The sequence below is a fragment of the Triturus cristatus genome, chromosome 5_1 (assembly GCF_964204655.1).
Source record: "Triturus cristatus chromosome 5_1, aTriCri1.1, whole genome shotgun sequence".
NCBI classification, from domain to species: Eukaryota; Metazoa; Chordata; class Amphibia; order Caudata; family Salamandridae; genus Triturus; species Triturus cristatus.
Genome location: NC_140587.1, coordinates 3,917,056 through 3,944,035, shown reverse-complemented (window position 1 = coordinate 3,944,035; position 26,980 = coordinate 3,917,056). Strand labels below are relative to the sequence as shown.

Below are 26,980 nucleotides of genomic sequence, written 5' to 3'. Positions count from 1 at the left end.
CCCCAGGTCATTATCCCAGTCCGCCCGCGCCCTGAGGGAGGGGGGGGACGAAGCCGACTGTACGTGGGTATACAACATGGAGACCACATGTTTCGGGGTGTCCGTTTGCAACATAGCATGAAGAGGCGCCAAGACCTCAGGCTCGTCCGGGAAATTAGGCGTGACCGCCTTTATGTTTTGTCGCAGTCGGACATAAAGGAACGTATCCATCACTGACGGGGACATCTCGCCAAAGAAGTGCGCCGCCGAGCGGAAACTCCCCTCATGATATAGGTCACCCCACGTGCAGATCGCGAGCTTTGTAAGCATTTTGCGACCGAGTTCCTCACGTGCAACACTCAGTCTAGGATCGTGTGCTAGGACCATACGGGGAGAGTATAGGAATGTGGCCCCCATTCGTGCCGCTATGCGCTTCCAGGCCCGTACTGTGCAGTCAACCGTAGTGGGGTCGCGATCTCCCAAGCGGACCTCCGAATATAGATAACCGGAAGGTTGCTCAGGTCTCATGTACCCATCCTCCACCGCCAGGTGTGCCATAAAGGGTGGGGGGTGGAGCCAGTAGGCAGCAAAGTGCCCTTGGGCACAGTCATAGTAGCGCTGAAAATTAGGCACCTCAAACCCTCCTTGGTGGTAAGGCAACATGAGGGTGCGCAGCCCAATTCTGGCCTGCTTCCCGCCCCAAACCAGACGAGACATCTGGGAGTTAAGAGCTCGGAAGAAGTGGGGACCCGGGCTATAGGGGATGTTAGTGAAAAGGTATAACAATTTGTGAAGAACCACCATCTTAATCAGGGAAATACGCCCTGCCATAGACAGCGGAAGATGGATCCATTTAGTGACATTCTCGGTAATTTTGTCTAGCGCCGTCCCGTAATTAGCCCGGATTAGGGCCTCCCGGTCTCTGGTCACCCTGATGCCCAGGTATTTAACCTCCTCCGACTCCCACAGCAATGGGTAGTCCAGGGGGAACGGTAGAGTACTGTCCGTCAAGGGGAATAGGGCTGATTTCGCCCAGTTGATCTGAATCCCAGATATAGCTCCGAATTTAGTGATTTCACGTAACAAAGGATTCAGGTTTTCCTGCGGCTTATGCACGTAGAGGGTGATGTCATCCGCATATAATGCGACCAGCAGTTGACGCTCTGGATAGATAAGAGAGCGGTGATTATGGTGCTGTCTGAGTTTAGCCGCAAGGGGCTCGATCGCGACTGCGAACAGCACTGGAGAGAGGGGGCACCCCTGTCTGGTACCTCTGCGGATGGCAAAGGGGGCAGATCGGGCACCATTGAGCAAGACCGCGGCTTGGGGCCGGGTATATAACAACTTGATCCAATTCAGAAAGCTGAAGGGAATGCCCATTCGCTCCAGCAGCGCTAAAAGGTAGTCCCACTCCAGGGAATCAAACGCCTTAGTGGCGTCAAGGAAAATGGCAGCCGCCTCGCACTGTGGGTTAATATCCTGCAGCACAGCCTGCAACGTGCGCAGATTATGGGCAGTTGCGCGGTTAGGGACAAATCCGGCCTGATCCGGAAGGACCAGGCGTTCCATCAGTAGATTAAGGCGGGTAGCCAGTACCTTCGCCAATATTTTAATGTCCACGTTCAGTAGCGATAGAGGCCTGTACGAATCACATTGGTCCGGCGGCTTCCCAGGCTTCAACAAGGACGTGATAAGGGCTTCGCGCATCGTAGCCGGCAGAGAACCCTCCTCCAGCGCAGTATAGTATACATGTTTCAGCACCGGGGCCAGTGCGTGAATGAAAGTTTTGTAGAACTCGATCGGTATGCCCGGCGCCTTGCCCGATGACATGGACATTATGGCATCTTTTATTTCATCTAATTCGATTTCGTGATGAAGAAATTCCTGCTGTGTAGGGCCCAGCCAGGCTATGGCCGTGTCGTCGAGATAATCATGTAGATTAATCGGCGTCGACCTGTGTGTGGTGTAGAGTCTGGTATAATGGTCGGTGAGGACCCGAAGCTGATCCGGGAGATTGCGCTGCGGGATCTCCCGCTCGTCGAGCAGGGAGGCCACGAAATTGCGGTACCTAGGGGGGCGGACAGCCGAGGCCAACGCCCTACCGGGCCTGTCTCCCTCTCCGTATATCCGCGCCACGAACGGTTTCCCCAGAAACCTACTTTCCCTATCCGCCGCCTCCGTGTATTCATTCATCTTTTCTCGGAGTTGTGCGGCCACCGCAGCCCCCCGCGGGAGCCGCGTCAGCTCGCCCTCTAAGCGACGCATCTCGGACTCGAGTCTGTGCAGATCCCCGCGCAAGGACCTGAGGACCCCACCTCCGTTAGCTATGCACCAGCCTCTCACAGTAACTTTGAAGGCTTCCCAGACCGTGGCAATACTGGACACCGAATCCACATTGCGGTCAAAAAACTCCGGTATGTCTTGCTCCAGTTCCGCCCTAAAGACCGAGTCCAGGAGATGCGCCGGGTTGAGGCGCCAACTAAGAAAGGGGGAAACTGCAACGGGTATGCGCAGCGAAAGGAGGACCGGGGAGTGATCAGAAAGTGTGCGGGCGAGATGCAGTGTACGGCCTACCCATGAAGAGAGACCCGCCGAAAGAAATATATAATCTATGCGTGCCCACGTGGAGTGCACTGCCGAGTAATGTGTACCCTGCCCGAGCGAGGGGTGTGAGTACCGCCACGCGTCTATCAAGTGGTGTTCGTCGACAATGTTTAATAATGTGCGTTGGGTCTGCGTGTAGTGCGACGTGTGAGGGTGTGATCTGTCCGCTGTGGGCCGAAGCGCAGTGTTAAAATCGCCTCCCATTACGACATGCGCCACTCCCAGTGTTTGTATCTTTCCCCACAGTGTGAGAAACGGGGCCGGGTCGTCCGTGTTGGGGCCATAGTAACAGGCAAAGAGTATTGTGTGTGAGTGCAGTGTCCCCCAGACCAGACAGTACCTACCACCCGAGTCCGCCTCAGTCCCCTCAGGTATAAACCCCACTCCCCGTCGCACCAGAATCGTAACCCCTCTAGCGTAGTTAGAGTAGGATGAAAACACCCTACAGGTAGCCCAACGGGATGCAAATAAGGGGGACCCACCCTGTAAGAGATGCGTCTCCTGAAGCATGGCAATGGAAACCCCCTGCCTGTCCAAATACCCCAGGACCTGTCTCTTCTTCCTCGGGTTGTTCAACCCTCGTACATTCCAGGATATAAGCTGCAATTGTATAGAGGGCCGCGAATCAGCTACGTCACCCATTCACCCAGACCCAAACATCCATGGTTGAGAGTCATAGCATATGAAGTCGTGCAGCACTCAAATTCACCAACATGATAAACTCCCATAACAACTGCCCCCTCCCCCCGACTCCAGGTAACTGGCAGTGCGACATCTAAGATCTCAACAACTAGCCGGAGTCGGTTCCCTCCCACACCGGCAAACCCCACTAGCCGGGTACCTAGCTCCCTCCCCGTCCCTCCCTCCACGAACAAAACCATCCCCAAGAACATGAGGGAAACAACTGACGCCCTCCCCACATTTCGGAAGGGGGAGTATAGGGGTTCGCCCATTAGGGGACGATGCCTAGGGGCTCCAAACCTGCCCTCCCTCTCTCTACTTTCACCCGCTGGGAACCAGGTATGTTCCTGGTATCACAATGCGGGACAGAGGCGGGTGACCGGGCACAAGTAATGAAATAGTTCAGTTCAGCTTGACACCTGACCTGTTCATCGGAAATGCCTCACCAGAATGTACGTCTGATAGTCCGAGAATATGCAGCAGCAGTGGCCTCTCGCGGCCGGCATGGCGCCCCAGCACGATCAGTCCTGCTGCGCCACTGGCGACGGCGCCCTCGAGCACCTCCCTCCCGTTGCCTCTGTGGCCATGTCTTTTTTATAGGATTTGAGGAAGTCTTCAGCCTGTTGTGGGGTTTGAAATAAATGCTGTCGGCCTTGGTAAGAAATTTTTAGCTTCGCTGGGTAAAGCATGGCGTAGGGCAGCTCCAGGGACTGTAGTTTCTTTTTCACCCCGGTGAATTTGCGTCTAGCTTCCTGTACCGAGGCAGTGAAGTCAGGAAAAAAGGATAACGTGGCATTACCATACACCACCGTGCCAATCTCACGCGCTCGCCTCAGCACCGCGTCCCTGTCTCTGTAGTTAAGGAAGCGCGCCACAATGGGTCGCGGCGGGGCTCCCGGTGGAGGCTTGGCAGCTAAGGATCTATGGGCTCGTTCCACAATGAGAGATGAGGGGAAGGAGTCTTTCCCAAACAGTTCAACTACAAGGTTCTCCATGAAAACTTCCATTTTCCCCATATTGGTGGACTCGGCCAGACCCAGTACGCGGATGTTGTTGCAACGGGACCTCGCCTCTAAATCCTCATTCTTGTCCTCAATGATCTTGAGGAGCCGATCCATCTGAGTCGTTTGCCTGGCAGCAGAAGAGGCCCCGTCCTCCAGGGTAGAGATCCTTTCCTCCGTTTCCTTGATGCGAGTATCATGGTGCTCCAGCTTAGTGACAACACTGTCCAACCTGGTATTGATGCTATCCAATTTGGAGTCTATGGATGTCAGACTGTGCCTCATACTCACTAGTAGGGATTTCCAGTCTTTGTCGGGTGCCCACGCGGCGGGCGGCTCGCTCCCCGACGCCGGCGCCGTCGCGGATTTCTTCGCAGCCTCGAACGGCAGCGTGGACTGTTTGGCATCCTTGCGACCCATGTCCTGGGCCGTCCCCTCCAGAGTCTGGCTCCCTCCGGCAGACCGGTTGATCGGAGGAGCTCTCCCAGCCGGGGCAGCAGCCGATCAGCCCGCGGGCACGGTCCCCAAACGGCGGCGCAAGGGGCGTCCCAGCGCAACTCCTTCCAGCTGAATGACTGCAAGCAGGCAGAATCAGGCAGCACACAGCGGGCCAACACCAGGGCGAGCGCTGCAGTCACGAGCCACGGGTCGAGGCCCTCAGCAAGTGGGCTCCTCACCTCCTCCGGCCGGCTCTCACTCCGTCCCAGCCGCTCCACAGCCCCCGCACCGCCCCGCGTCCAGCGCCGGCCTCCACTACACCCCGCCGACAGGGAGAGGACCAGAGGCAGGGGGGGGGGGGAGGGCCGCGCCAAGGTGCCCGGCCGGTCTGCAAGCCAAGGAAGAGGTCGTGACCCCGATATACCGCTTATCCACGGGACGCCGCCTGCCAGTGCCACCGATCCACTGAGGCGTTCGTGGTAGGTATGGGCAGACTGCGCGCCCCGCGCCGAACTCGGACAGGCCGCACCGCGTGGGGAGCTCCTCCCCTCCTCCACACGGCCCGCAGCCCGCAGCTATGTACTCCGCCGGGGACAGACTAAGCCAGTTCTTCTGCCTTCTGGGGGCCGCACTCCGCCAGGCCACCCGCCCAGGGAACCACAGCACCAACGGACCGGTGGGATCGTCGCCAGGCCCCCGCAATGTCCTACCAGAATCTTTGAGAAGGGGTCGCCCGCGCCGCCATCAGTCACGTCGTCTCCTCCGCTCCAACACCAGGAAATCTCCCCACGACAGGGGCGCAGCAGGCTCCGGCGTCCCCACAACGGCCTCTCGAGTCCACCGGTGTACCGCTCTCCCCCGGGGGGGCGTCCCCGCAGCAGCGCAAGGGCCCCAGAAGCCGCGGAGTTTCCTGGCAGGCGACTCCTCCCCCTCACCGGTCTCAACACAGCCAGTAGCACCGCCCGGGAAGAATCGCCGTCGATATCTCCGCCGTTCGGCAGGGCATCCGCGTTCCACGAGCACCGCTGCAATCTGCAGGTATTCCGACGTCCGGCCAAGGCGTCTACATGCAGGATAGAGTGGTCAGGATGTCTGTAAGGATCGGAAGAGTGCCCGGTCGGGCGAGAGCCTTGCTAATGCGCGGCCATATTGGTTTGGCGCCACCTAGCGCCCACCTGGTCGCGTTCCACTTTCGAAATGACTGTCCATTTTAGTTCCTGTTCTGTATGGTTATTCAAATGCCAGTGATTGACCAGTGGGGCATTTTGCACCTTTTTACGGATCCTTGATTTGTGTTGTTGGATTCGATTTCGTACCTCCTGATTGGTCTTGCCAATATAAAGTTTGTTGCATGGACAACGAATGCCATATACTACAAATTTTGATTTGCAGTTGGAGAAGGTCTCGTGTTTCCAGTGTTGACCATTATGGGAAAACAAATTTCCTTCCACAGTAGAATCGCAGCAGACACACGTCCCACATTTACGGTGTCCTTGTATTGGTGGGAGGCTCAGCAAATTTCGTAAATCAGAATCTTTTGTTCTTGGAAGTGCTGCCCGCACTATCTGATTGGCAATACTTTTGTCCTTCTTAAAGGCAAATAAAGGAACTTCGTTTAGTGTTTTGTCCAAATGCTTTACTAAATGCCAATTTTGTTTTATGGTCTTTTTCAACCAATTGGATGTTGGACAAAACGTGGATACACATACAATTCTCTCGGATGTCGGTTTCTTGCGTCTCTCAAGTAGAGTTTCACGAGGTGTCCACCAGGCCCGTTTAATGGCTCTTTTCAAAAGTTTTTTTGGATACCCTCTCGCTAGTAGATTTTCTTTCAGTTTTTCTGAATGGAGGAAATATTCATCTTTGAATGAACAATTTCTTCGAACACGTAAAAATTGCCCGTAGTGGCGGCGGTCGTCGTGGTGGGTGCGGGGTCCAGAGGTTCTGGTGCTGGGTGCGGTCCAGGCACGGACGGGTGCAGATGGGCTTGCCTTAGGCGCGCCAGCGGCGCGCCAGTGGCGCAGCCGCGCAGTGACTGGCATATATTTCAGCGCTGGGAGGCCTTTGGTAGCCATGCGCTCTATAAATATAGATTCATTCATTCATTCATTCATTCATTCATTCATATATGGGGAGGTGAGAGGGAGGAGCAGCTGGGAGGCGGGAGGCGGGGGCAGCGAATGGGCAGTGGCCAGTCAGGGGGGTGGGGCCGCAGGGCATGCAGCGGCGGGGGCGGTGAGGGACGATGAAGGGAACAGAAGGCAAAAGGGCACAAAAAACAAGGGAAAATGAGTGTCACAGAGGGCAAGAGGGCACAGAAATACAGGAAAAACGAGTGGCACAGAAGGCAAAAAGGGCAGAGAAATACAGGAAAAACGAGTGTCACATAAGGCAAGAGGGCACAGAAATACAGGAAAAACGAGTGTCACATAAGGCAAGAGGGCACAGAAATACAGGAAAAACGAGTGTCACATAAGGCAAGAGGGCACAGAAATACAGGAAAAACGAGTGTCACAGAAGGCAAGAGGGCAGAGAAATACAGGAAAAACGAGTGACACAGAAGGCAAGAGGGTACAGAAATACAGGAAAAACGAGTGGCACAGAAGGCAAAAAGGGCAGAGAAATACAGGAAAAACGAGTGTCACAGAAGGCAAAAAGGGCAGAGAAATACAGGAAAAACGAGTGTCACAGAAGGCAAGAGGGCAGAGAAATACAGGAAAAACGAGTGACACAGAAGGCAAGAGGGTACAGAAATACAGGAAAAACGAGTGGCACAGAAGGCAAAAAGGGCAGAGAAATACAGGAAAAACGAGTGGCACAGAAGGCAAAAAGGGCAGAGAAATACAGGAAAAACGAGTGGCACAGAAGGCAAAAAGGGCAGAGAAATACAAGAAAAACGAGTGGCACAGAAGGCAAAAAGGGCAGAGAACAGGAAAAACGAGTGGCACAGAAGGCAAAAAGGGCTGAGAAATACAGGAAAAACGAGTGTCACAGAAGGCAAAAAGGGCAGAGAAATACAGGAAAAACGAGTGTCACAGAAGGCAAAAAGTGCAGAGAAATACAGGAAAAACGAGTGTCACAGAAGGCAAAAAGGGCAGAGAAATACAGGAAAAATGAGTGTCACAGAAGGCAAGAGGGCACAGAAATACAGGAAAAACGAGTGTCACAGAAGGCAAAAAGGGCAGAGAAATACAGGAAAAACGAGTGGCACAGAAGGCAAAAAGGGCAGAGAAATACAGGAAAAACGAGTGGCACAGAAAGCAAAAAGGGCAGAGAAATACAGGAAAAACGAGTGGCACAGAAGGCAAAAAGGGCAGAGAACAGGAAAAACGAGTGGCACAGAAGGCAAAAAGGGCTGAGAAATACAGGAAAAACGAGTGTCACAGAAAGCAAAAAGGGCAGAGAAATACAGGAAAAACGAGTGTCACAGAAGGCAAAAAGGGCAGAGAAATACAGGAAAAACGAGTGACACAGAAGGCAAGAGGGTACAGAAATACAGGAAAAACGAGTGGCACAGAAGGCAAAAAGGGCAGAGAAATACAGGAAAAACGAGTGGCACAGAAGGCAAAAAGGGCAGAGAAATACAGGAAAAACGAGTGGCACAGAAAGCAAAAAGGGCAGAGAAATACAGGAAAAACGAGTGGCACAGAAGGCAAAAAGGGCAGAGAACAGGAAAAACGAGTGGCACAGAAGGCAAAAAGGGCTGAGAAATACAGGAAAAACGAGTGTCACAGAAAGCAAAAAGGGCAGAGAAATACAGGAAAAACGAGTGTCACAGAAGGCAAAAAGGGCAGAGAAATACAGGAAAAACGAGTGTCACAGAAGGCAAAAAGGGCAGAGAAATACAGGAAAAACGAGTGTCACAGAAGGCAAGAGGGCACAGAAATACAGGAAAAACGAGTGTCACAGAAGGCAAGAGGGCACAGAAATACAGGAAAAACGAGTGTCACAGAAGGCAAGAGGGCACAGAAATACAGGAAAAACGAGTGTCACAGAAGGCAAGAGGGCACAGAAATACAGGAAAAACGAGTGGCACAGAAGGCAAAAAGGGCAGAGAAATACAGGAAAAACGAGTGTCACAGAAGGCAAGAGGGCAGAGAAATACAGGAAAAACGAGTGTCACAGAAGGCAAAAAGGGCAGAGAACAGGAAAAACGAGTGTCACAGAAGGCAAAAAGGGCAGAGATATACAGGAAAAACGAGTGTCACATAAGGCAAGAGGGCACAGAAATACAGGAAAAACGAGTGTCACATAAGGCAAGAGGGCACAGAAATACAGGAAAAACGAGTGTCACAGAAGGCAAGAGGGCACAGAAATACAGGAAAAACGAGTGACACAGAAGGCAAGAGGGTACAGAAATACAGGAAAAACGAGTGGCACAGAAGGCAAAAAGGGCAGAGAAATACAGGAAAAACGAGTGTCACAGAAGGCAAAAAGGGCAGAGAAATACAGGAAAAACGAGTGTCACAGAAGGCAAGAGGGCAGAGAAATACAGGAAAAACGAGTGACACAGAAGGCAAGAGGGTACAGAAATACAGGAAAAACGAGTGGCACAGAAGGCAAAAAGGGCAGAGAAATACAGGAAAAACGAGTGGCACAGAAGGCAAAAAGGGCAGAGAAATACAGAAAAAACGAGTGGCACAGAAGGCAAGAGGGCAGAGAAATACAGGAAAAACGAGTGACACAGAAGGCAAGAGGGTACAGAAATACAGGAAAAACGAGTGGCACAGAAGGCAAAAAGGGCAGAGAAATACAGGAAAAACGAGTGTCACAGAAGGCAAAAAGGGCAGAGAAATACAGGAAAAACGAGTGTCACAGAAGGCAAGAGGGCAGAGAAATACAGGAAAAACGAGTGACACAGAAGGCAAGAGGGTACAGAAATACAGGAAAAACGAGTGGCACAGAAGGCAAAAAGGGCAGAGAAATACAGGAAAAACGAGTGGCACAGAAGGCAAAAAGGGCAGAGAAATACAGAAAAAACGAGTGGCACAGAAGGCAAAAAGGGCAGAGAAATACAGGAAAAACGAGTGTCACAGAAGGCAAAAAGGGCAGAGAAATACAGGAAAAACGAGTGTCACAGAAGGCAAGAGGGCAGAGAAATACAGGAAAAACGAGTGACACAGAAGGCAAGAGGGTACAGAAATACAGGAAAAACGAGTGGCACAGAAGGCAAAAAGGGCAGAGAAATACAGGAAAAACGAGTGGCACAGAAGGCAAAAAGGGCAGAGAAATACAGGAAACACGAGTGGCACAGAAAGCAAAAAGGGCAGAGAAATACAGGAAAAACGAGTGGCACAGAAGGCAAAAAGGGCTGAGAAATACAGGAAAAACGAGTGTCACAGAAAGCAAAAAGGGCAGAGAAATACAGGAAAAACGAGTGTCACAGAAGGCAAAAAGGGCAGAGAAATACAGGAAAAACGAGTGTCACAGAAGGCAAAAAGGGCAGAGAAATACAGGAAAAACGAGTGTCACAGAAGGCAAAAAGGGCAGAGAAATACAGGAAAAACGAGTGTCACAGAAGGCAAGAGGGCACAGAAATACAGGAAAAACGAGTGGCACAGAAGGCAAAAAGGGCAGAGAAATACAGGAAAAACGAGTGGCACAGAAAGCAAAAAGGGCAGAGAAATACAAGAAAAACGAGTGGCACAGAAGGCAAAAAGGGCAGAGAAATACAGGAAAAACGAGTGTCACAGAAGGCAAAAAGGGCAGAGAAATACAGGAAAAACGAGTGTCACAGAAGGCAAGAGGGCAGAGAAATACAGGAAAAACGAGTGACACAGAAGGCAAGAGGGTACAGAAATACAGGAAAAACGAGTGGCACAGAAGGCAAAAAGGGCAGAGAAATACAGGAAAAACGAGTGGCACAGAAGGCAAAAAGGGCAGAGAAATACAGGAAAAACGAGTGGCACAGAAGGCAAAAAGGGCAGAGAAATACAGGAAAAACGAGTGTCACAGAAGGCAAAAAGGGCAGAGAAATACAGGAAAAACGAGTGTCACAGAAGGCAAGAGGGCAGAGAAATACAGGAAAAACGAGTGACACAGAAGGCAAGAGGGTACAGAAATACAGGAAAAACGAGTGGCACAGAAGGCAAAAAGGGCAGAGAAATACAGGAAAAACGAGTGGCACAGAAGGCAAAAAGGGCAGAGAAATACAGGAAACACGAGTGGCACAGAAAGCAAAAAGGGCAGAGAAATACAGGAAAAACGAGTGGCACAGAAGGCAAAAAGGGCAGAGAACAGGAAAAACGAGTGGCACAGAAGGCAAAAAGGGCTGAGAAATACAGGAAAAACGAGTGTCACAGAAAGCAAAAAGGGCAGAGAAATACAGGAAAAACGAGTGTCACAGAAGGCAAAAAGGGCAGAGAAATACAGGAAAAACGAGTGTCACAGAAGGCAAAAAGGGCAGAGAAATACAGGAAAAACGAGTGTCACAGAAGGCAAAAAGGGCAGAGAAATACAGGAAAAACGAGTGTCACAGAAGGCAAGAGGGCACAGAAATACAGGAAAAACGAGTGTCACAGAAGGCAAGAGGGCACAGAAATACAGGAAAAACGAGTGTCACAGAAGGCAAAAAGGGCAGAGAAATACAGGAAAAACGAGTGTCACAGAAGGCAAGAGGGCACAGAAATACAGGAAAAACGAGTGTCACAGAAGGCAAGAGGGCACAGAAATACAGGAAAAACGAGTGGCACAGAAGGCAAAAAGGGCAGAGAAATACAGGAAAAATGAGTGGCACAGAAAGCAAAAAGGGCAGAGAAATACAAGAAAAACGAGTGGCACAGAAGGCAAAAAGGGCAGAGAACAGGAAAAACGAGTGTCACAGAAGGCAAAAAGGGCAGAGAAATACAGGAAAAACGAGTGTCACAGAAAGCAAAAAGGGCAGAGAAATACAGGAAAAACGAGTGTCACAGAAGGCAAAAAGGGCAGAGAAATACAGGAAAAACGAGTGTCACAGAAGGCAAAAAGGGCGGAGAAATACAGGAAAAACGAGTGTCACAGAAGGCAAGAGGGCACAGAAATACAGGAAAAACGAGTGTCACAGAAGGCAAAAGGGCACAGAAATACAGGGGCAGCTGAGAAACAGAAGGCAAAAACGGAAGGAGAGACGCGGGGGCAGCGAGGGGTGCAGAAGGAAAAACCGGGCAGAGACACAGGGACAGCGAGGGGAACAGAGGGAGGAAAACAGGCACGGACCACGAACAGGCAGCGGGGGAAGACAGAACAAAAGCAGTCACAGACACAACAATGAAATACAGGCAATACAATAAAACAATAGAGCGCAAGATGAACAAACATACGGCCTACCACTGGCCACCAGAAATGAGGCGCAGGTGGTAGCCTGAGGGTGGTGGAGGGCCTCGAACTTCCTCAGCAGCAGCGGCAGCTGGGGCAGGGACACACAGGCGGTGCTGTGCGGAGGAGGAGCGACCAACCTGGAGGGGTCAAGGGTCGCATATACCCTCCTCAGGCTGGTGGACTCCCATCGCCCTTTGCATTTAATCACATATACCCTCTTCAGGCTGCAGTACTTTGTCACCCCTTCTCGTTGGTGACATACACCCTCTTCAGGCTGGTGTATTCCCTTTGCCCTTTGCCTTTAGTCACATATACCCTCTTAAGGCTGGTGTACACCCTCGCCCCTTCTCTTTGGTCACATATACCCTCTTCAGGCTGATGGACTCCCATCCCCCTTTGCCTTTAGTCACATATACCCTCTTCAGGCTGCAGTACTCCCTTAACGCCTTCTCGTTGGTGACATATACACTCTTCAGGCTGGTGTACTCCCTCGTCTCTTCTCTTTGCTCACATATACCCTCTTGATGCTTGAGGCCTCCCTTCATCCCTTTCTCGTTGGTCACATATACCCTCTTCAGGCTGGTGGACTCCCTTCGACCCTTCTTGCTGGTCACATATACCCTCTTCATGCTGGAGGGCTCCCTTCACCCCTTCTCGTTGGTCACATATACTGTCTTCAGGTTGGTGGACTTCTTTCACGCTTTGCCTTTAGTCACATATACCCTCTTCAGGCTGGAGGACTCCCATCACCCCTTCTCTTTGGTCAAATGTACCCTCTTCAGGCTGGAGGGCTCCCTTCACCCCTTCTCGTTGGTCACATATACACTCCTCAGGCTGGTGGCCTCACATCGCCCTTTGCCTTTAGTCACATATACACTCTTCAGGCTGCAGTACACCCTTCACCCCTTCTCATTGGTGACATGTACCCTCTTCAGGCTGGTGGTCTCCCTTTGCCTTTAGTCACAAATGCCCTCCTCAGACTGGTGTACTCCCTCGTCCCTTCTCTTTGGTCACATATACCCTCTCCAGGCTGGAGGCCTCCCTTTACCCCTTCTTGCTGGTCACATATACCCTCTTCAGGCTGGAGGCCTCCCTTGACCCCTTCTTGCTGGTCACATATACCCTCTTCAGGCTGGAGGCCTCCCTTGACCCCTTCTTGCTGGTCACATATACCCTCTTCAGACAGCTGGATTGCTCTAACTCATTCTTGGCTTTTTTCTCTTTGAATAAGGCATCCTTCTCAGCTTTGCCTCCTGACACCGTTGCTCTACTACAGGGTCTTGTATGTAGATTATGAACCCTCCAGTCTTGCCTCACAGCTTATGGTCTCTTGCCCCTCTTATTTCTCGCTCTAACCAATCTTGGGGCTAAAGACACAATTCACAGGAAGACCAAACAGGAGCCGGTGAAACAATACGACATTGATGGGAGAAGAGCCAGGTTTTTAAAGTTTTCCTAAGTTTGAACAGGCCGGAGTCTGACCGGACAGGGAGAGAGTAGGGATTCCATTTGGATGCAGCAGATTCTGGAGAGTCTCTGCCACTACTATGTTTACCTTTGGGAACCTGTGGTAGAAATAAATGTAAGGGCCTGATTAAGAGTTTTGCAGTCCGATGGATAGCCAAAACCACGGTGGCCGTGCGGCAACTGCAGCACCAGTGGTCGAACCGCCGTATTATGACTTTACCAGTCGGACCACCATACGACTGCTGCTACCGCCAGGGATCGTGGATCTCTGCTGGTCTTGCAGCGGTCTGAGGCCACAAAATGCTGGTGGTGAAGCTGCTGCACCGCCAAGCGTATTATGAGTCTCTTCACTGCCCTCCTTTTCATGGCAATGAGCCCTCCATGAAAAGGGTGGCAGTGAGGAAACTACGGGAGCCCTATAGGGCCCCCTGGTGCCTCGGTGCGCAGGATGCATGTGCCTCCCCCTGTCTTTCTGCACCCCCAGATCCTGCACCACATGGACTTTGCAGTCCATGCCGTGCTGGAACTCACTGTGGCGGTCCTACAACACTGCATTTCTTTGGCTCTCCTTTGAGCCTTTGAATTGGGGCACCATGAGCCAGACACCACAGGACCGCCCGCCGGATTAGAGCATTTAATCCGGTGGGCAGTTGGCGGTGAGTTTGGTGGCGTGGGAGCAGGCGGTGGAGTGTCAACCCTCTTCCACACCGTCAAGCTCATAATCAAACCAAAATTCTTAAAGTTATTGTGGAAACATGATGATGACAGTAGAGGAATCTCAGGCTACCTGTAGTTTCGGGTGTAGGAACCCCAATCCCAGTCCCTCAGTGCCAGCTTGGGTGGCATTCACCCAGGGACATCGCTCCAGTCAACTCAATACCCTAGGTAGCATTCACCCAGGGACACAGCTCCAGTTAATTCAATATCCTGGGTGGCATTCACTCAGGGACACCGCTCCAGTCAACTCAATACCCTGGGTGGCATTCACGCAGGTACACTGCTCCAGTCAACTCAATACCCTGGGTGGCATTCACCCAGGGACACCGCTCCAGTCAACTCAATACCCTGGGTGGCATTCACCCAGGGACACTGCTCCAGTCAACTGAATACCCTGGGTGGCATTCACCCACAGACACTGCTCCAGTCAACTCAATACCCTGGGTGGCATTCACCCAGGGAGACCGCTCCAGTCAACTCAATACCCTGGGTGGCATTCACCCAGGGACACCTCTCCAGTTAATTCAATACCCTGGGTGGCATTCACTCAGGGACACTGCTCCAGTCAACTCAATACCCTGGGTGGCATTCACCCAGGGACACCGCTCCAGTCAACTCAATACCCTGGGTGGCATTCACCCAGGGACACCGCTCCAGTCAACTCAATACCCTGGGTGGCATTCACCCAGGGACACCTCTCCAGTTAATTCAATACCCTGGGTGGCATTCACCAAGGGACACCTCTCCAGTTAATTCAATACCCTGGGTGGCATTCACCCAGGGACACAGCTCCAGTCAACTCAATACCCTGGGTGGCATTCACCCAGGGACACCGCTCCAGTCAACTTCATATAAGAGCTGAATCTCTGCTGATTTATTATTCATTTAGGTTTTCTTGGCATTTGCTTACTTTGTATTTATAGTTTTTGATTTAATTTTTATTATACTTTTTACTTAGGTATATGTTTGTCATGGATAATAATTCAAATAGCCTCTTGACCCAGGGCAACTTATGGAGAAGCTGGAACAGGTGGACAGTTACTCAAGGGATGACACTTTGGTCTACTAAAAACAGGCACATTGGGTCGCCGCTGAGGTGTAGAACAACATGGAACATAGAAGTACAAGTGATACTGTCATAAGAAGTGTGTGACCACCCACCTGTCACCACCAGCTCCAGCTGTGCACTATCGTAGAACCAATGAGACTGGAAGAAGCAGGTGTAGGAACCCGCGTCTGAGAGTTTCACACTGCGTATCTTCAGCTCAACGCGCCCACTGGTCAGATGATGTTTACGGAGCTCTGTTCTCTGCTGAAATTGTCGCATCTGAACACCATCCTGGTCCTTCCCATCGCGGTAGAGGTGCACCACGGACTGGTATTGTGACCGGAACCATCTCACCTCCATCTTCTGCGCACTTATATGAGGCACAAGGTGACAAGGCAGGACAGCGTCCTCGCCATAATTAACAAAGATGGCTTCCTTGGGTCCCACAGCAGTGAATGTACCTGCTAAAATGATAAAGCAAAATAAATGCTTCAGAATTGCAATGTCATAACACTTGACAGCAGCAGAACACTTGACAAGAGATAAAGATGCTGGAATGGATCAAAAATGGATTCCTACATCTGGCTTCATACCATCAGTCCTTGTCCACTGCATCTGTTGTGCTGTAGACTTCTCCAAAGGACCTCACTGGGTGCAGCAGCAGATGATAGACTTTCTACTATGTGAATGACACCACACACATCATAGAAATAAAAAATATCCTTGTTCAGACAGGGTTCTCAGACTGTACAACATCAATGCTTGTACCATCTGCACTCTGCTTTCTGAGAGTACCTGACTGCATATCAACCAGCCTTGTATCTGCAGCGGGAAGCATTCTCAAGCTGCATAAAACCAGGCTTTGCTCCTGGGTGAAGTAATGTCCTCAAAAATAAAAATATCAAAATGAGAGAAGCACAGCTAGCCAAATCAGCAATACAGAAGAGAGATACATAACATAAATATACTAAGCAAGTTATCAGACAGAAAGAAATTGCAATAAATGTGTCATGCACTACGTACCAAGGAGTGAAAAGCGTGCAGCATAAAAGTATTCAAATTACCCAAAAATTAAAAATAAGTCATCAATCATTGAATAGGCGCTAAAGGTCAGAGGTTAACTCATATCAATTTAATGGGCCAAACATGCTGTTCCATGCGTGGAATCATGTGGGCAGGCACATTAGGTCTGGCGGTGGAAAGGTGATTGCCGTGGCCAACGTGCAACGCAGGTCATCAGATGTTGAGATGGATCACGCAGATGTCAGAATTGAAGCATAGATCTGCCGGATATAGAGTAGTTCTTTGTGTAAAGTAAGATCAGCCGATAGTTTGAGCCTCAGGTTTTAATTTGTCGAACCCTCAAGAATGCGTCCAAAAGTGTTGGAGTTCTGGAAGGAACAGTCAACGCCACAGACTGATCCATGAATCGCTGCTGGTGAAGGTGAGGTGGAACCCACATTCAGCCACCTTGAGGACTCGGATGTATAAACTATGCTGTGTAGAAATGTCCCACAAGATGAAAGTGCCACATGTACCTATATGATGCTGATTCCAAAGACATGGCTGTGACATTTATCCTCTCATCAAGAAGGGTCTCAGCAAGGTGGAAATTCAATAAGGTGTAGGTTCTTCAAAACCCAAATTCAGATCTGAGGTGCTTCACGGCTGAGTTTCCCAGGCCAAGCCCTTTTTCAGTCTTTCTGAGCAGCAGCTCCCTCTGGTTTCATGCTCTACTCAGCTCTTTGGCACCTAGGCTTTCTGAAGCATTTACTCCATCAAGTATAGTCTTGTAGAAGAGGAGTAACACTGTCCTGTGGATCCTAGACTAACCCTTGTATGATGCGCTTTCATCCACCCCTGAAGACAAGTGCTACTGATGGTGGTACTGCTTTCACTCGGACACCGCTGCCATTGGTCGTCTTGGAGCCAGATGTTCTTCTTGCAGGGATCCTGCCTGCTCAGAGGCAGACACCGCAGCCATTGTTTGTCTTGCAGATGTTCCTCTTGCAGGAAGCCTGGTCGCACAGAGGCAGACACCGCTGCCATTGTTCGTCTTGGAGCCAGATGTTCTTCTTGCAGGGATCCTGCCTGCTCAGATGCAGACACCGCTGCCATTGGTCGTCTTGGAGCCAGATGTTCTTCTTGCAGGGATCCTGCCTGCTCAGAGGCAGACACCGCAGCCATTGTTTGTCTTGCAGATGTTCCTCTTGCAGGAAGCATGGTCGCTCAGAGGCAGACACCGCTGCCATTGGTCGTCTTGCAGACAGATGTTGATCTTGCATGAAGCCTGGTTGTCTTCTCCTGTGGGTCACTCATGGCTTTTGAAAAGGAAGATCTATTTCTTCACTTGGTTGCTCATAAACCAGCGACCTTGCAATACTAACCACTTCCACTTTCACAGCAGTGTGACGTGTTCCTGTCTTTTGAGACCCACAGTATAATCTAGATCTTTTTGTACCACAGGCGCAGCACTGCAACATGCAGAAGAAGGTGCCCGTTGTAGATAGGATCTGATCTTTCATTGCAAAGTCTTGATCTCATTTAATGCCCAGATTTTTTACAAACTGACAGGGAGTTTGGGCACTACCTAATTCAGGAGTCCACCAATCGGGAGTCCACATTTTTTGGCCTTTCCCAAAGAGCGTCTAATACAGCAGCATAATAGGGATGTTAGCGTCCACAGAACCTCTAATCGAATCTGTCATGGGCCACGGTCAGAACCATCAGAATGCAGGTCGTAAACTTAAAACACAACCAGTAACTACTGGTACAATAATTACCTCAGCATTATCACATTAGGCATAAAACACATTAGGCCCAAACCTCAATAGCATAAACACATTATGCAATAGGCCTTATCGGCATAAACACATTATGCACACATTTGGCAGTGCACCATAGTAACACTAATTAGGTGCATACATCCCTTTAGGGCCTTGGGCCCTATCAGTACACCCATAAAGTGCACACAGCATCTTAGCGTAATCGCTGAACTGAACGCAGGCCAACTGACCTTTTACAACATGCCCTATGTCCCGCAAAGTCACAGCGTGAAATGAGAGCTCTAGAATGGGCCCGTGGCTGCCTTGGCAGCTAAAACACGGTGCGCAGATGCGCTGGGGCGTGGGGTGCAACTCACCCCTTCCTTAAGAAAGGAAATGGCCCTCAAACGTTGCAGCTGCCCGCACCCTCGTGGTGCAGCTGTGTCAAGCAATAGGGACACTGGCCACAACTGAGAAAGTTGGAGCCCCACTCTGGGGCTCTGGAACACAAGATTGCCCCCACGGTGCAGCTGCCCACAACGGCAGTGCAGCTGAGAAGAGTACACAAGCCCTGGCCCTCACTGTGCCTGGGGAGCCCGGTTTCACTGGGCTCCTCCTTGTGCCTCCTTTCACTACCTTAATGTTCAGCAAAAAGCCAACAGCACTCACAGTGCTTCGGGAGCCTCTCTATCCCGGGGCTCCTCTTCACAGGACCCCGATGCCCTCAACTAGGCACCTGCCATACATCAAAGAGCCCCACTCACTGGGGCTCCTTCGGGGACTCCTTGGAGCAGGGGACAGGCAACGGCAATGTGCCTCGACAGTCCCCGCTCCACCAGGACCTCTTGACTGCTCCTTGCAAGCGTGGGCTCCCACCAGCTCATGGGAGCCCTGCTCAGGAATGCACCGCCTTCTGGACCCTGCGGAGCTCTCCCCAGCTCACGGGAGCCCTGCTGGACAACAGGCCACCACTTTGCTTATCTTTCGGCCGGCCGCACTGCAATTGGCGGCCTCGGCAGTCTCCTTCTGTTTGGCCCTGCCCAGAGTCAGGCAACTTGCCTGTCTTCCGTGCCGTGGCGGTGCTTTTCAGTGGCTCTCTCTTCTCTGCGGGACAAAGTGTGGGGTAGGCTCCCGCCGCAAACCAACAGCAAATGTGGGATGGGTACCCGCTCTTCACAAACACCAATACGGGTGGGCACCCACCAATGGTAGCATACTACAGAGGGGTGAGTTCCCGCCGATAAACAACTCCAATGTGGCTGCAATTGTGGGGTGGACTCCCACCGCAAAAATAACCCAAGCAGCGCACAATGCAAGGTGGGCTCCCCTTCCAATAAACAGCGCAGAGGGAATCCCACACACCGTTGTTCCCTCACAGCCCATCGCAGCCCAGCGCTGCAGACATCCGTGTTCTCTCTTCACCCGGCAGTCCACACACAGTGCTCATGAGGCTCTAGGGCCCTCGAAGTTAAAGGGGCAGAGCTGGGCCCAGGCAGGCCAGCACACAGGGCCCTCCAACAGGGAAGCAGCCCCTTGTGGCGGTTCCTCCTGGGGCCCATCAGCATCAAGCCCCCACATCACCGAGAAGCACAGGAACAGCACCAAAATTTATATCCCAAATTCCTTTGTCTGCCCTGGCACAGGGCTTCGGGGGAACCAGTCCTAACTGGTTCTGCGGAGTGTGGAGCGCTCTGTTTACAGGGCTCCTCTTCCCCATTGTCAGGTGGGAGCTCGTCATCAGACAAACTACAGGGAGGCAGAGCCAGCATTCACCCAGGCAGGCACAGACCTGTTCAGGGGACTACTCCTCCCACCACTCCAAATGCAGATGCTCTATTCAGCCTAGTGCTGACTCACCCTGCCCCTCCTGGAGCCACACACACCTCACCAGCCCCTGCCACTCCAAAGCCAGACATGCAATCCACATCGGGCAGGCAGACACATAGCACACAGAAATGCCCACTTCTAAAAGTGGCATTTATAGGATAGTGATAATAAATCTGCTCACACCATTGCATAGCATTTAATATTAATAGTCCAAACATACCGAACTTGACCAGGCTGCTCCCCTTATATTAGGAATTACCACTGAAACACTTATCAGGGAATCCCCAATGCATTCCTATGGGAGGGCAAAAAGTTAAGGGATGACCCTGCAAAAAGGGCCAAGTCCAACACCAATAGAGAGGATTGAAGAATCCAAATTGGCCTTTTTTAGAATGGGCATACTCTGTGGCACCATCAGAGGCACCCTCACCTGCAGATCTCCAGGTCCTTGCCCCAGCTTCTTCAACACTTTCCCCAATTTCATCGCCCCGCTTGCATCAACTCCAAACACTACATCTTCCTCAGAGATCACAATTTCCCCCTTGATGACCCTGGCAACATCAACACCGCCAACCTCCTCAAAAGCATGAACACCCTGTGCATCACACAAGTCACCAACCCCATGCACATCACAGGACACACACTCAACCCCATTTTTATGGCCAGTGAAAAAGTCAAGTACAACCATACCACCAAACTCACATGGACACATCACACCATCATCTACTTCACCATCACAGGTCCCCCTGAACCACCATCAAAACGCCCAGCACCTGTCACCAAAGCTGGCTCAAAGTATCAGAGACCCAATGGACTGATGCCCTCAACTCCTCCCACCGGGGTACCTCAACCAACCTAGAACAGTCTATGGAGAACTTCTCCACCTGGATCACCGACTGCATCAACAGAGTCACCCCCATCAAGCCCACAAAACCTAAAAGACCCTTGAAACCAGCCAGCTGGTACACCATGTAACAAAACGCAACTGCAATCAACTTTAAAGAAGGTGGCACACCAGCAAGGACACCTCAGACCGAACCTCCATCAAAACATCGCTCAACCAATAGCACCAACTCTTGAAAAAGACAAAAAAGAACACTCTTTCCAACCGCATTAAGGCCACTGCCAACCACAGTAAAGAACTATTCAACATCAGAGAGTTTTCCAACCCTTCAGCCTCTGAAAATATTATCATCCCAACCCAGGAACTCTGCGACACCCTGGCATATTTGTTCCACGGCAAGATCTCCAACATCTACTAAAACCTCGATCCCTAACCCACCACTGCCAACATCCTCAGCCTCATTGCTTCCACTGATTCACACCCTGACTACCTGCTAAACACCTAACACTAGCTCACCACACAAAACACCACTGCTATCATTAACTCCACCCACTCAGGAACACCTACTGAAACCTGCTCCTATCGCTTCAACCTTTGAAGCAAGTTGATCAGTAATGAACTCACCACCATCTTCAATGCATCCATCACAACAGCCACCTTCCCCGATGAACGGAAACACTGAAGTCAAACCCCTTCTCAAGAAACCGTCTGTCAGCCAAAGCGAACTTAAGAACTTCTGTCTCATCTCTCTGCTCCCCTTTTCCCACCAATGTCCTTGAAAAAGCCATGAACTGCCAGCTCACGGAACATCTGGAGAACAACAAACTTCTGGACATCTCCCAGCCTGAATTCCACACTAACAACAGCACTGAAACCACCCTAATAACTGCCACTGATGACATCAGAGCCCTTCCTGGACCATAGAGAAACAGCGGCCCTGATCCTCCTCGACCTCTAAGCAGCATTCAACACCGTATCCCACCACACTCTTATTTAGAGACTCCGGGCGCGATTCAAAGAACTAACAGAAGTTAGGATTTTGTCTTAAGTTTGTCTTAAGACAAACTGAAGACAGACTTAAGACAGACTTAAGACAAACTTAAGACAGACTTAAGACACACTTAAGACAGACTTAAGTTAGGATTTTGTCTTAAGTCTGTCTTAAGTTTGTCTTAAGTTTGTCTTAAGACAAATTTAAGACAAAATCCTAACTTCTGTGAATACCAAAAGTAGTAAGTTTAGGATTTTGTCTTAAGTTAGTTCTGTGAATCGGCCCCTTTACCACATCGAAATTAAAGGGGACACCCTCAGATGGGTTGCCTCCTTCTTCACTGGAAGAAACCAGAGAATCTACCTCCCTTCCTTCACCTTCAAACACAACAGCCTCATCTGTGGTGTCCCTCAACGCTTATCCCTCAGCCCCACCCTATTCAACATCTACATGACCCCCCGGCCAACATAGTCAGAACCCATGGAATAAACATCATATCCTATGCTGAGGACACCCAGCTTATCCTATCACTACCAGAAGAGCCCTGCACCACAAGGGCCACCTTCCACAGGTAAATGATAAGCATCTCTGACTAGATGAGAGACAACTGCCTGACAGACAAAGCAGAAGTACTGATCTTCGGGAACAACACCTCCCCGTGGAACAACACCTGGTGGTCTTCGGAACTAGGCCCCTCACCCACAATGACAGACGGCACCTGCAACCTCAGCATCATCCTGGACAGCAAGCTCACCATAAAAAACCAGATCAGCACAGTCTTCTCCACCTGCTTTCACACTCTCCGAATGCTACACAAGATCTTCAAATTGCTCTTGGTCAACACCAAACGAATCATCACCGAAGCCCTAGTTAGCAGCCGGATGGAATACGGCAACAGACTCTATGGAGGAATCCCCCTGCACCTCCAGAAGAGACTATAGACCATACAAAATTCCGTGGCCAGACTCATCCTCAACCTCACCCCCACTTCAGAGAGCTCCACTGACTCCCCATCCAGAAGAGATGCCACTTTAAGATACTGTTCCACACGTTCAAAGTCCTGCACAACCGAGGACCAGTGTACATCAACCATTGCCTGAACTTTCACCAACCCTCTAGACACTACGCTCTGCCTACCTGCACCTCGTTCTCATCCCTCATGTATTTTTACGCTACATCAGAGGTCGTTCCTTCTCCTACCCCGTGGAAGGTCATGGAAGGATCTCCTTCTTCACCTCCGGACCTCACCCTCGCTGTGGGAAATCGGGAAAGGACTCAAGACTTGGCTGCTTGACTGTGCCTCCGCTGTAAGATCCTCAGCACCTGGATACCCTCACGGGTGTTTAGCTGCGCAGTACGAGTCATGTTGATTGATTGATTGACATTGGAGTCTGAAGACCACTTGTTGGTCAGTGGCCATGCCTTCCATGATAGAGGCAGCGTCCTCACTCAGAAACTCCCCAGCAATCCCTGTACCTCATATCAAAGGGCCACACCTCACCAGGATCAGACATTGGGAATACATGAAAATCTACGTAAAGGGATGCACAGCTTCTGTCCCCGTCGAGCCCCCTCAAAGTATTGCCTGTTTTATTTCCAAGCATGACGTTAAGTCTCCTTCGTGTTAAGGAGAGTTGGGGACCTCCGGCTGGAGCTCCCGGATGCAACTGGTATATTCTTGTTAGTGTTCCTGAAAAGGATGCCTTCTGTACAGCAAGTGAAAGAATCTTCTCAGAGTGCGAGCCTTCAACCAGTGCATTTTAAGGACCTCCTATAATAACTACTCAAAGCACAATTACAAGAGGTATGTGACTGCAAACAGATGGGACAGAACATACCTGCAAAGGCACAGAGCAGTTTCAGACTCAACAGGACGGCCACCAAACAGATCTGTACAGACATGGCACCCAGCACAACCTGTGGAGAAGAGATCTGTTACTACTCAGAAGAGCTAATTAACACCACACTGCTCCACCCACAGCCGCACAGAGAAGGGCGTTTCCTGATCAGTAATGTGCTTCTCTCACCATCACCAGCTGAAAGAAGTGCAGCTACTGATCATTAATGCACTGGTATCACAATCACCAGCTGAGAGAAGGACAGGTACTGATCATTAATGCACTGCTTCCACCATCACCAGTAGAGAGAGGGCAATTACGGATTTGTGGCACAATGCTTTCACAATCACCAGAAGAGAGAAGGATGGTTACTGATCAATAATGCACTGCTGTCACTATCACTAACAGAGGGAAGGGCAATTACTGATCAATAATTGTCAGGATCGCTAAAACTCCACGAAGAACGAGATTCCCTGTGGGAGTTTTAGCTCATAAAGACAGGAAAAAAAGATTAATGGGGCCAGAAACGCTAAGAAGGCGATTGTTAATGGTTCCTAAAAATGGCGGCCAACGGTCGATATCTATGGATGCAGGTTTGCGCTCTAGTGCGAGGCAGCAATCTGGAATGTCCAGGTGCTGAGCTCGCGCTGTGGCGCACTTCACCGTAACAGGAAGAGAGACGGATGTTGGTAATTTCGAGCTGTGAAGATTTTTCGAGGATAATAAAACAACCAGTACCTTCAGACTACAGAGCACGGAGAACTTGAAGAACTAACGGCAGTAAGACTGTTCCGCTATTTGAAGTCTGGGCATTCGCTAATAAGTTAGAGTTTCTGGAGGGAGCGTGCGCAGTAGTTAGTCAGAACTAGCGTCAGACATGCGCAGCTCTTGAAGAATAGTTTTCTTTATTGTGAGGCAAAATTGAGAGGCAGCACAAGTCGAGAACCGGAAAATTTCACGCATCCTACATGCGAAGAAATACAAGTAGCTAGTAACGAGGGCGAAGCGTAAGACAGAAAGATAGTCTAGTGTATATATCAGAAGAAGCAGAGTTAGTTCCACAGAATAAATAATTAATAAGAGTTAAGAAATTTAGAATTAAACAAGGAAGAAAATAGTTTCAGAAGACACTTACCTGAGAATTCTTAGAAGCAGCAGCTGTGATACTTGAGGTGAGGAATCTAAAAGGAAAAAGAAAATAAATAGGAGAAAATGAAATAAGACTAGAACAAGAGAATTAACACGCATATGTATTTAGTTGCGGCACTCAACAGCCAAGCATCACAATTAAGAAGAGGAGCAAAGGTCACACCACTTCTGGGTAGGTTTAAGATCAGTGGGAGAGGTCGGGAATAAGGAAGGCTTGGGAAGCTACGTGTATAATTTATTTTCACAGCAAAAAGAAAGTCAATTGCCGAAGGAAGACGAGTAGCAGGAGTCTGAAGCTGAAGGAAGAATCAGACGAGTGTGGCCATCTCTTCTCTGTCCCATCCCCTTTCCCCCCTGAGGTTTCTAAGCACTGTGTATCAAGTATTGCGTATTGCTCGAAACCTTGGAGGGGCATTGGGAGCTAACGACATTCTGCTCCCGTGCATCGTGACAGCACAGCCTCTGACAGAGTGAAGTGCCCATGTTTAAACTAGCACCTGAGCAGAATGGCGGAAGGTTTAGAGTTAAAAAAGTTAGGTGAAATATTAGAAGGTATTCAAAGAGAATTATTCTCAGTCAGGGAAGAAAATAGAGAGCTTAAACGAGAAACTGCAGATCTGACTGTAAAGATGAGTAGTCTAGTGTCAGGACCCAGTTTAAAGTATTCAGCCTCTCAGGAAGGAGGATCAGGTGAAGCATCTGTTCCTCAGCCTAAAATTACTACTCAAGTAATTCATTCCTTATCACCTGTGATCCCGCTAGCCCCACCCGAGCGCTTTAATGGAGACCCGCAGAAGGCACAGGTCTTCCTGACGCAGTGTACCTTACACTTTATGTGTCGCCCAGCAGTATTCCCTGATGAGCTGTCTCGAGTGGCATTTATCCTATCATATTTGAGTGGTGATGCAGCGTCATGGTCAATGCCCTTAGTGACAAGAAATGATCCCATCTTATATGACCTTGATGAATTCAAGAAAGAGTTTCTACGGATCTTCGACAGGCGAAGGGCTGCGCAAGCCACTGACAGTGAGTTATTGGAGCTTCAACTGGGCAATCGAGATCTAATTTCTTATTTGGCCCAGTTCACCAAACTGGTGGTGGAAACGGAGTGGCCAGAAAATAAGAAAATAAGAGAGCCGCCGTGTTCTATCGAGGTTTGAAAGACGAATTAAAAGACGCCTTGGCGCAAGTGCCTAATAGACCCTCAGAGATTTCTGCATTAGTCGATTTGGTACTAGAAATCGATTTTCGACAAGGCGAGAGGAGAGGGGAGAAGAAAAGAGATTTTCGGTCAAGTGTTCCAAGATTTGATCGAGCCAGAGTTGAAGGTGTTAAAGAAAATGATACAGCCCGTGGAGGAGAACCAATGCAAATTGGGACAATTCGAGGCACCCTTTCAAAAGAGGAAAAAGAAAAACGGAGAATAAACAAACAATGTCTCTATGTGGCAGCAGTGGACATTTTGTTCGTAATTGTCCAAAGAAACCACAGCAATCACCGGCGAAAAACGCCCAGCACCACCAGTGAACGGAGTTGGACTGGTGGTTGCAAAAGCAGAAACAGCTCCAGAAAAACACCTTACAATCGGCCTCTCCGCATTTAGTTATTCAGATGACCCTACGATTCCGAGAGAGAAAATTGACTCAAGTAGCTGTAATGGTGGATTCCGGAGCTATGGGCAACTTTTGTGACTTGAAGTTTGCAGAAAAGATTGGGCTAAGAGCGATTAAGAAGTATCGAAGCGAGGCTGTTCGTGCTGTCGATGGCACAAATCTATCTTCTGGGCCCATTGTGAGCCATACTGAGTTAGTAGAGATGGAATCTGAGGAAGGACATTGTGAAACTTTACAGTTTAATCTAATCGATGCACCACAGTTTCAATTGATACTGGGTTTGTCATGGCTTACAGAACATAATCCTGCTATTGATTGGGAAACCCGAACAATGGCTTTGAACTCAAAGTATTGTAAAGAGAATTCTTACAAGAAATGTCAGAGTGATCATATGAAGTCACCAGCGTATCATTTAAGTGAAGGTGAAGCCACAGTTTGTGTAACAACAACAACCGAGTTGCCAGAAGAGAACACAGAATTTCGAGATGTATTTGATGAGAAGGAAGCTGAAAAACTTCCTCCCCATAGAGAATTTGACTGCAAGATAGAATTGTAACCAGGGACCAATCTTCCCTGTAGCAGAATTTATGGTTTAACTGAACGAGAAGATGCTCACCTGAAGGAATATTTGCGGAAATACCTTGAAAATTGATTTATTAGACAGTCACAATCTCTTGTCTCTTCGTCACTTTTTTTTATTCCAAAGAAAAATGGAGAGTTAA

General features: G+C 49.9%; 1 protein-coding gene across 3 annotated transcripts in view; it reads right to left on the bottom strand.

Annotated features, from left to right (window-relative positions):
* LOC146829915 (butyrophilin subfamily 2 member A1-like) overlaps positions 1-26,980 on the bottom strand; it is a 193,064-nt gene that overhangs the window by 74,329 nt on the left and 91,755 nt on the right. For 2 of the 3 annotated variants that reach the window (XM_085604184.1, XM_085604185.1), the window contains exons 5-7: positions 24,632-24,677; positions 23,497-23,575; positions 15,345-15,695 (exon numbers count right to left, since the gene is read on the bottom strand). In XM_085604184.1, coding sequence (XP_085460310.1) covers positions 15,345-15,695; positions 23,497-23,560 — 415 coding nt within the window. In that variant the 5' untranslated portion in view covers positions 23,561-23,575; positions 24,632-24,677. The remainder of the gene's footprint in view (positions 1-15,344; positions 15,696-23,496; positions 23,576-24,631; positions 24,678-26,980) is intronic. The other variant, XM_085604186.1, reaches the window with a different exon arrangement.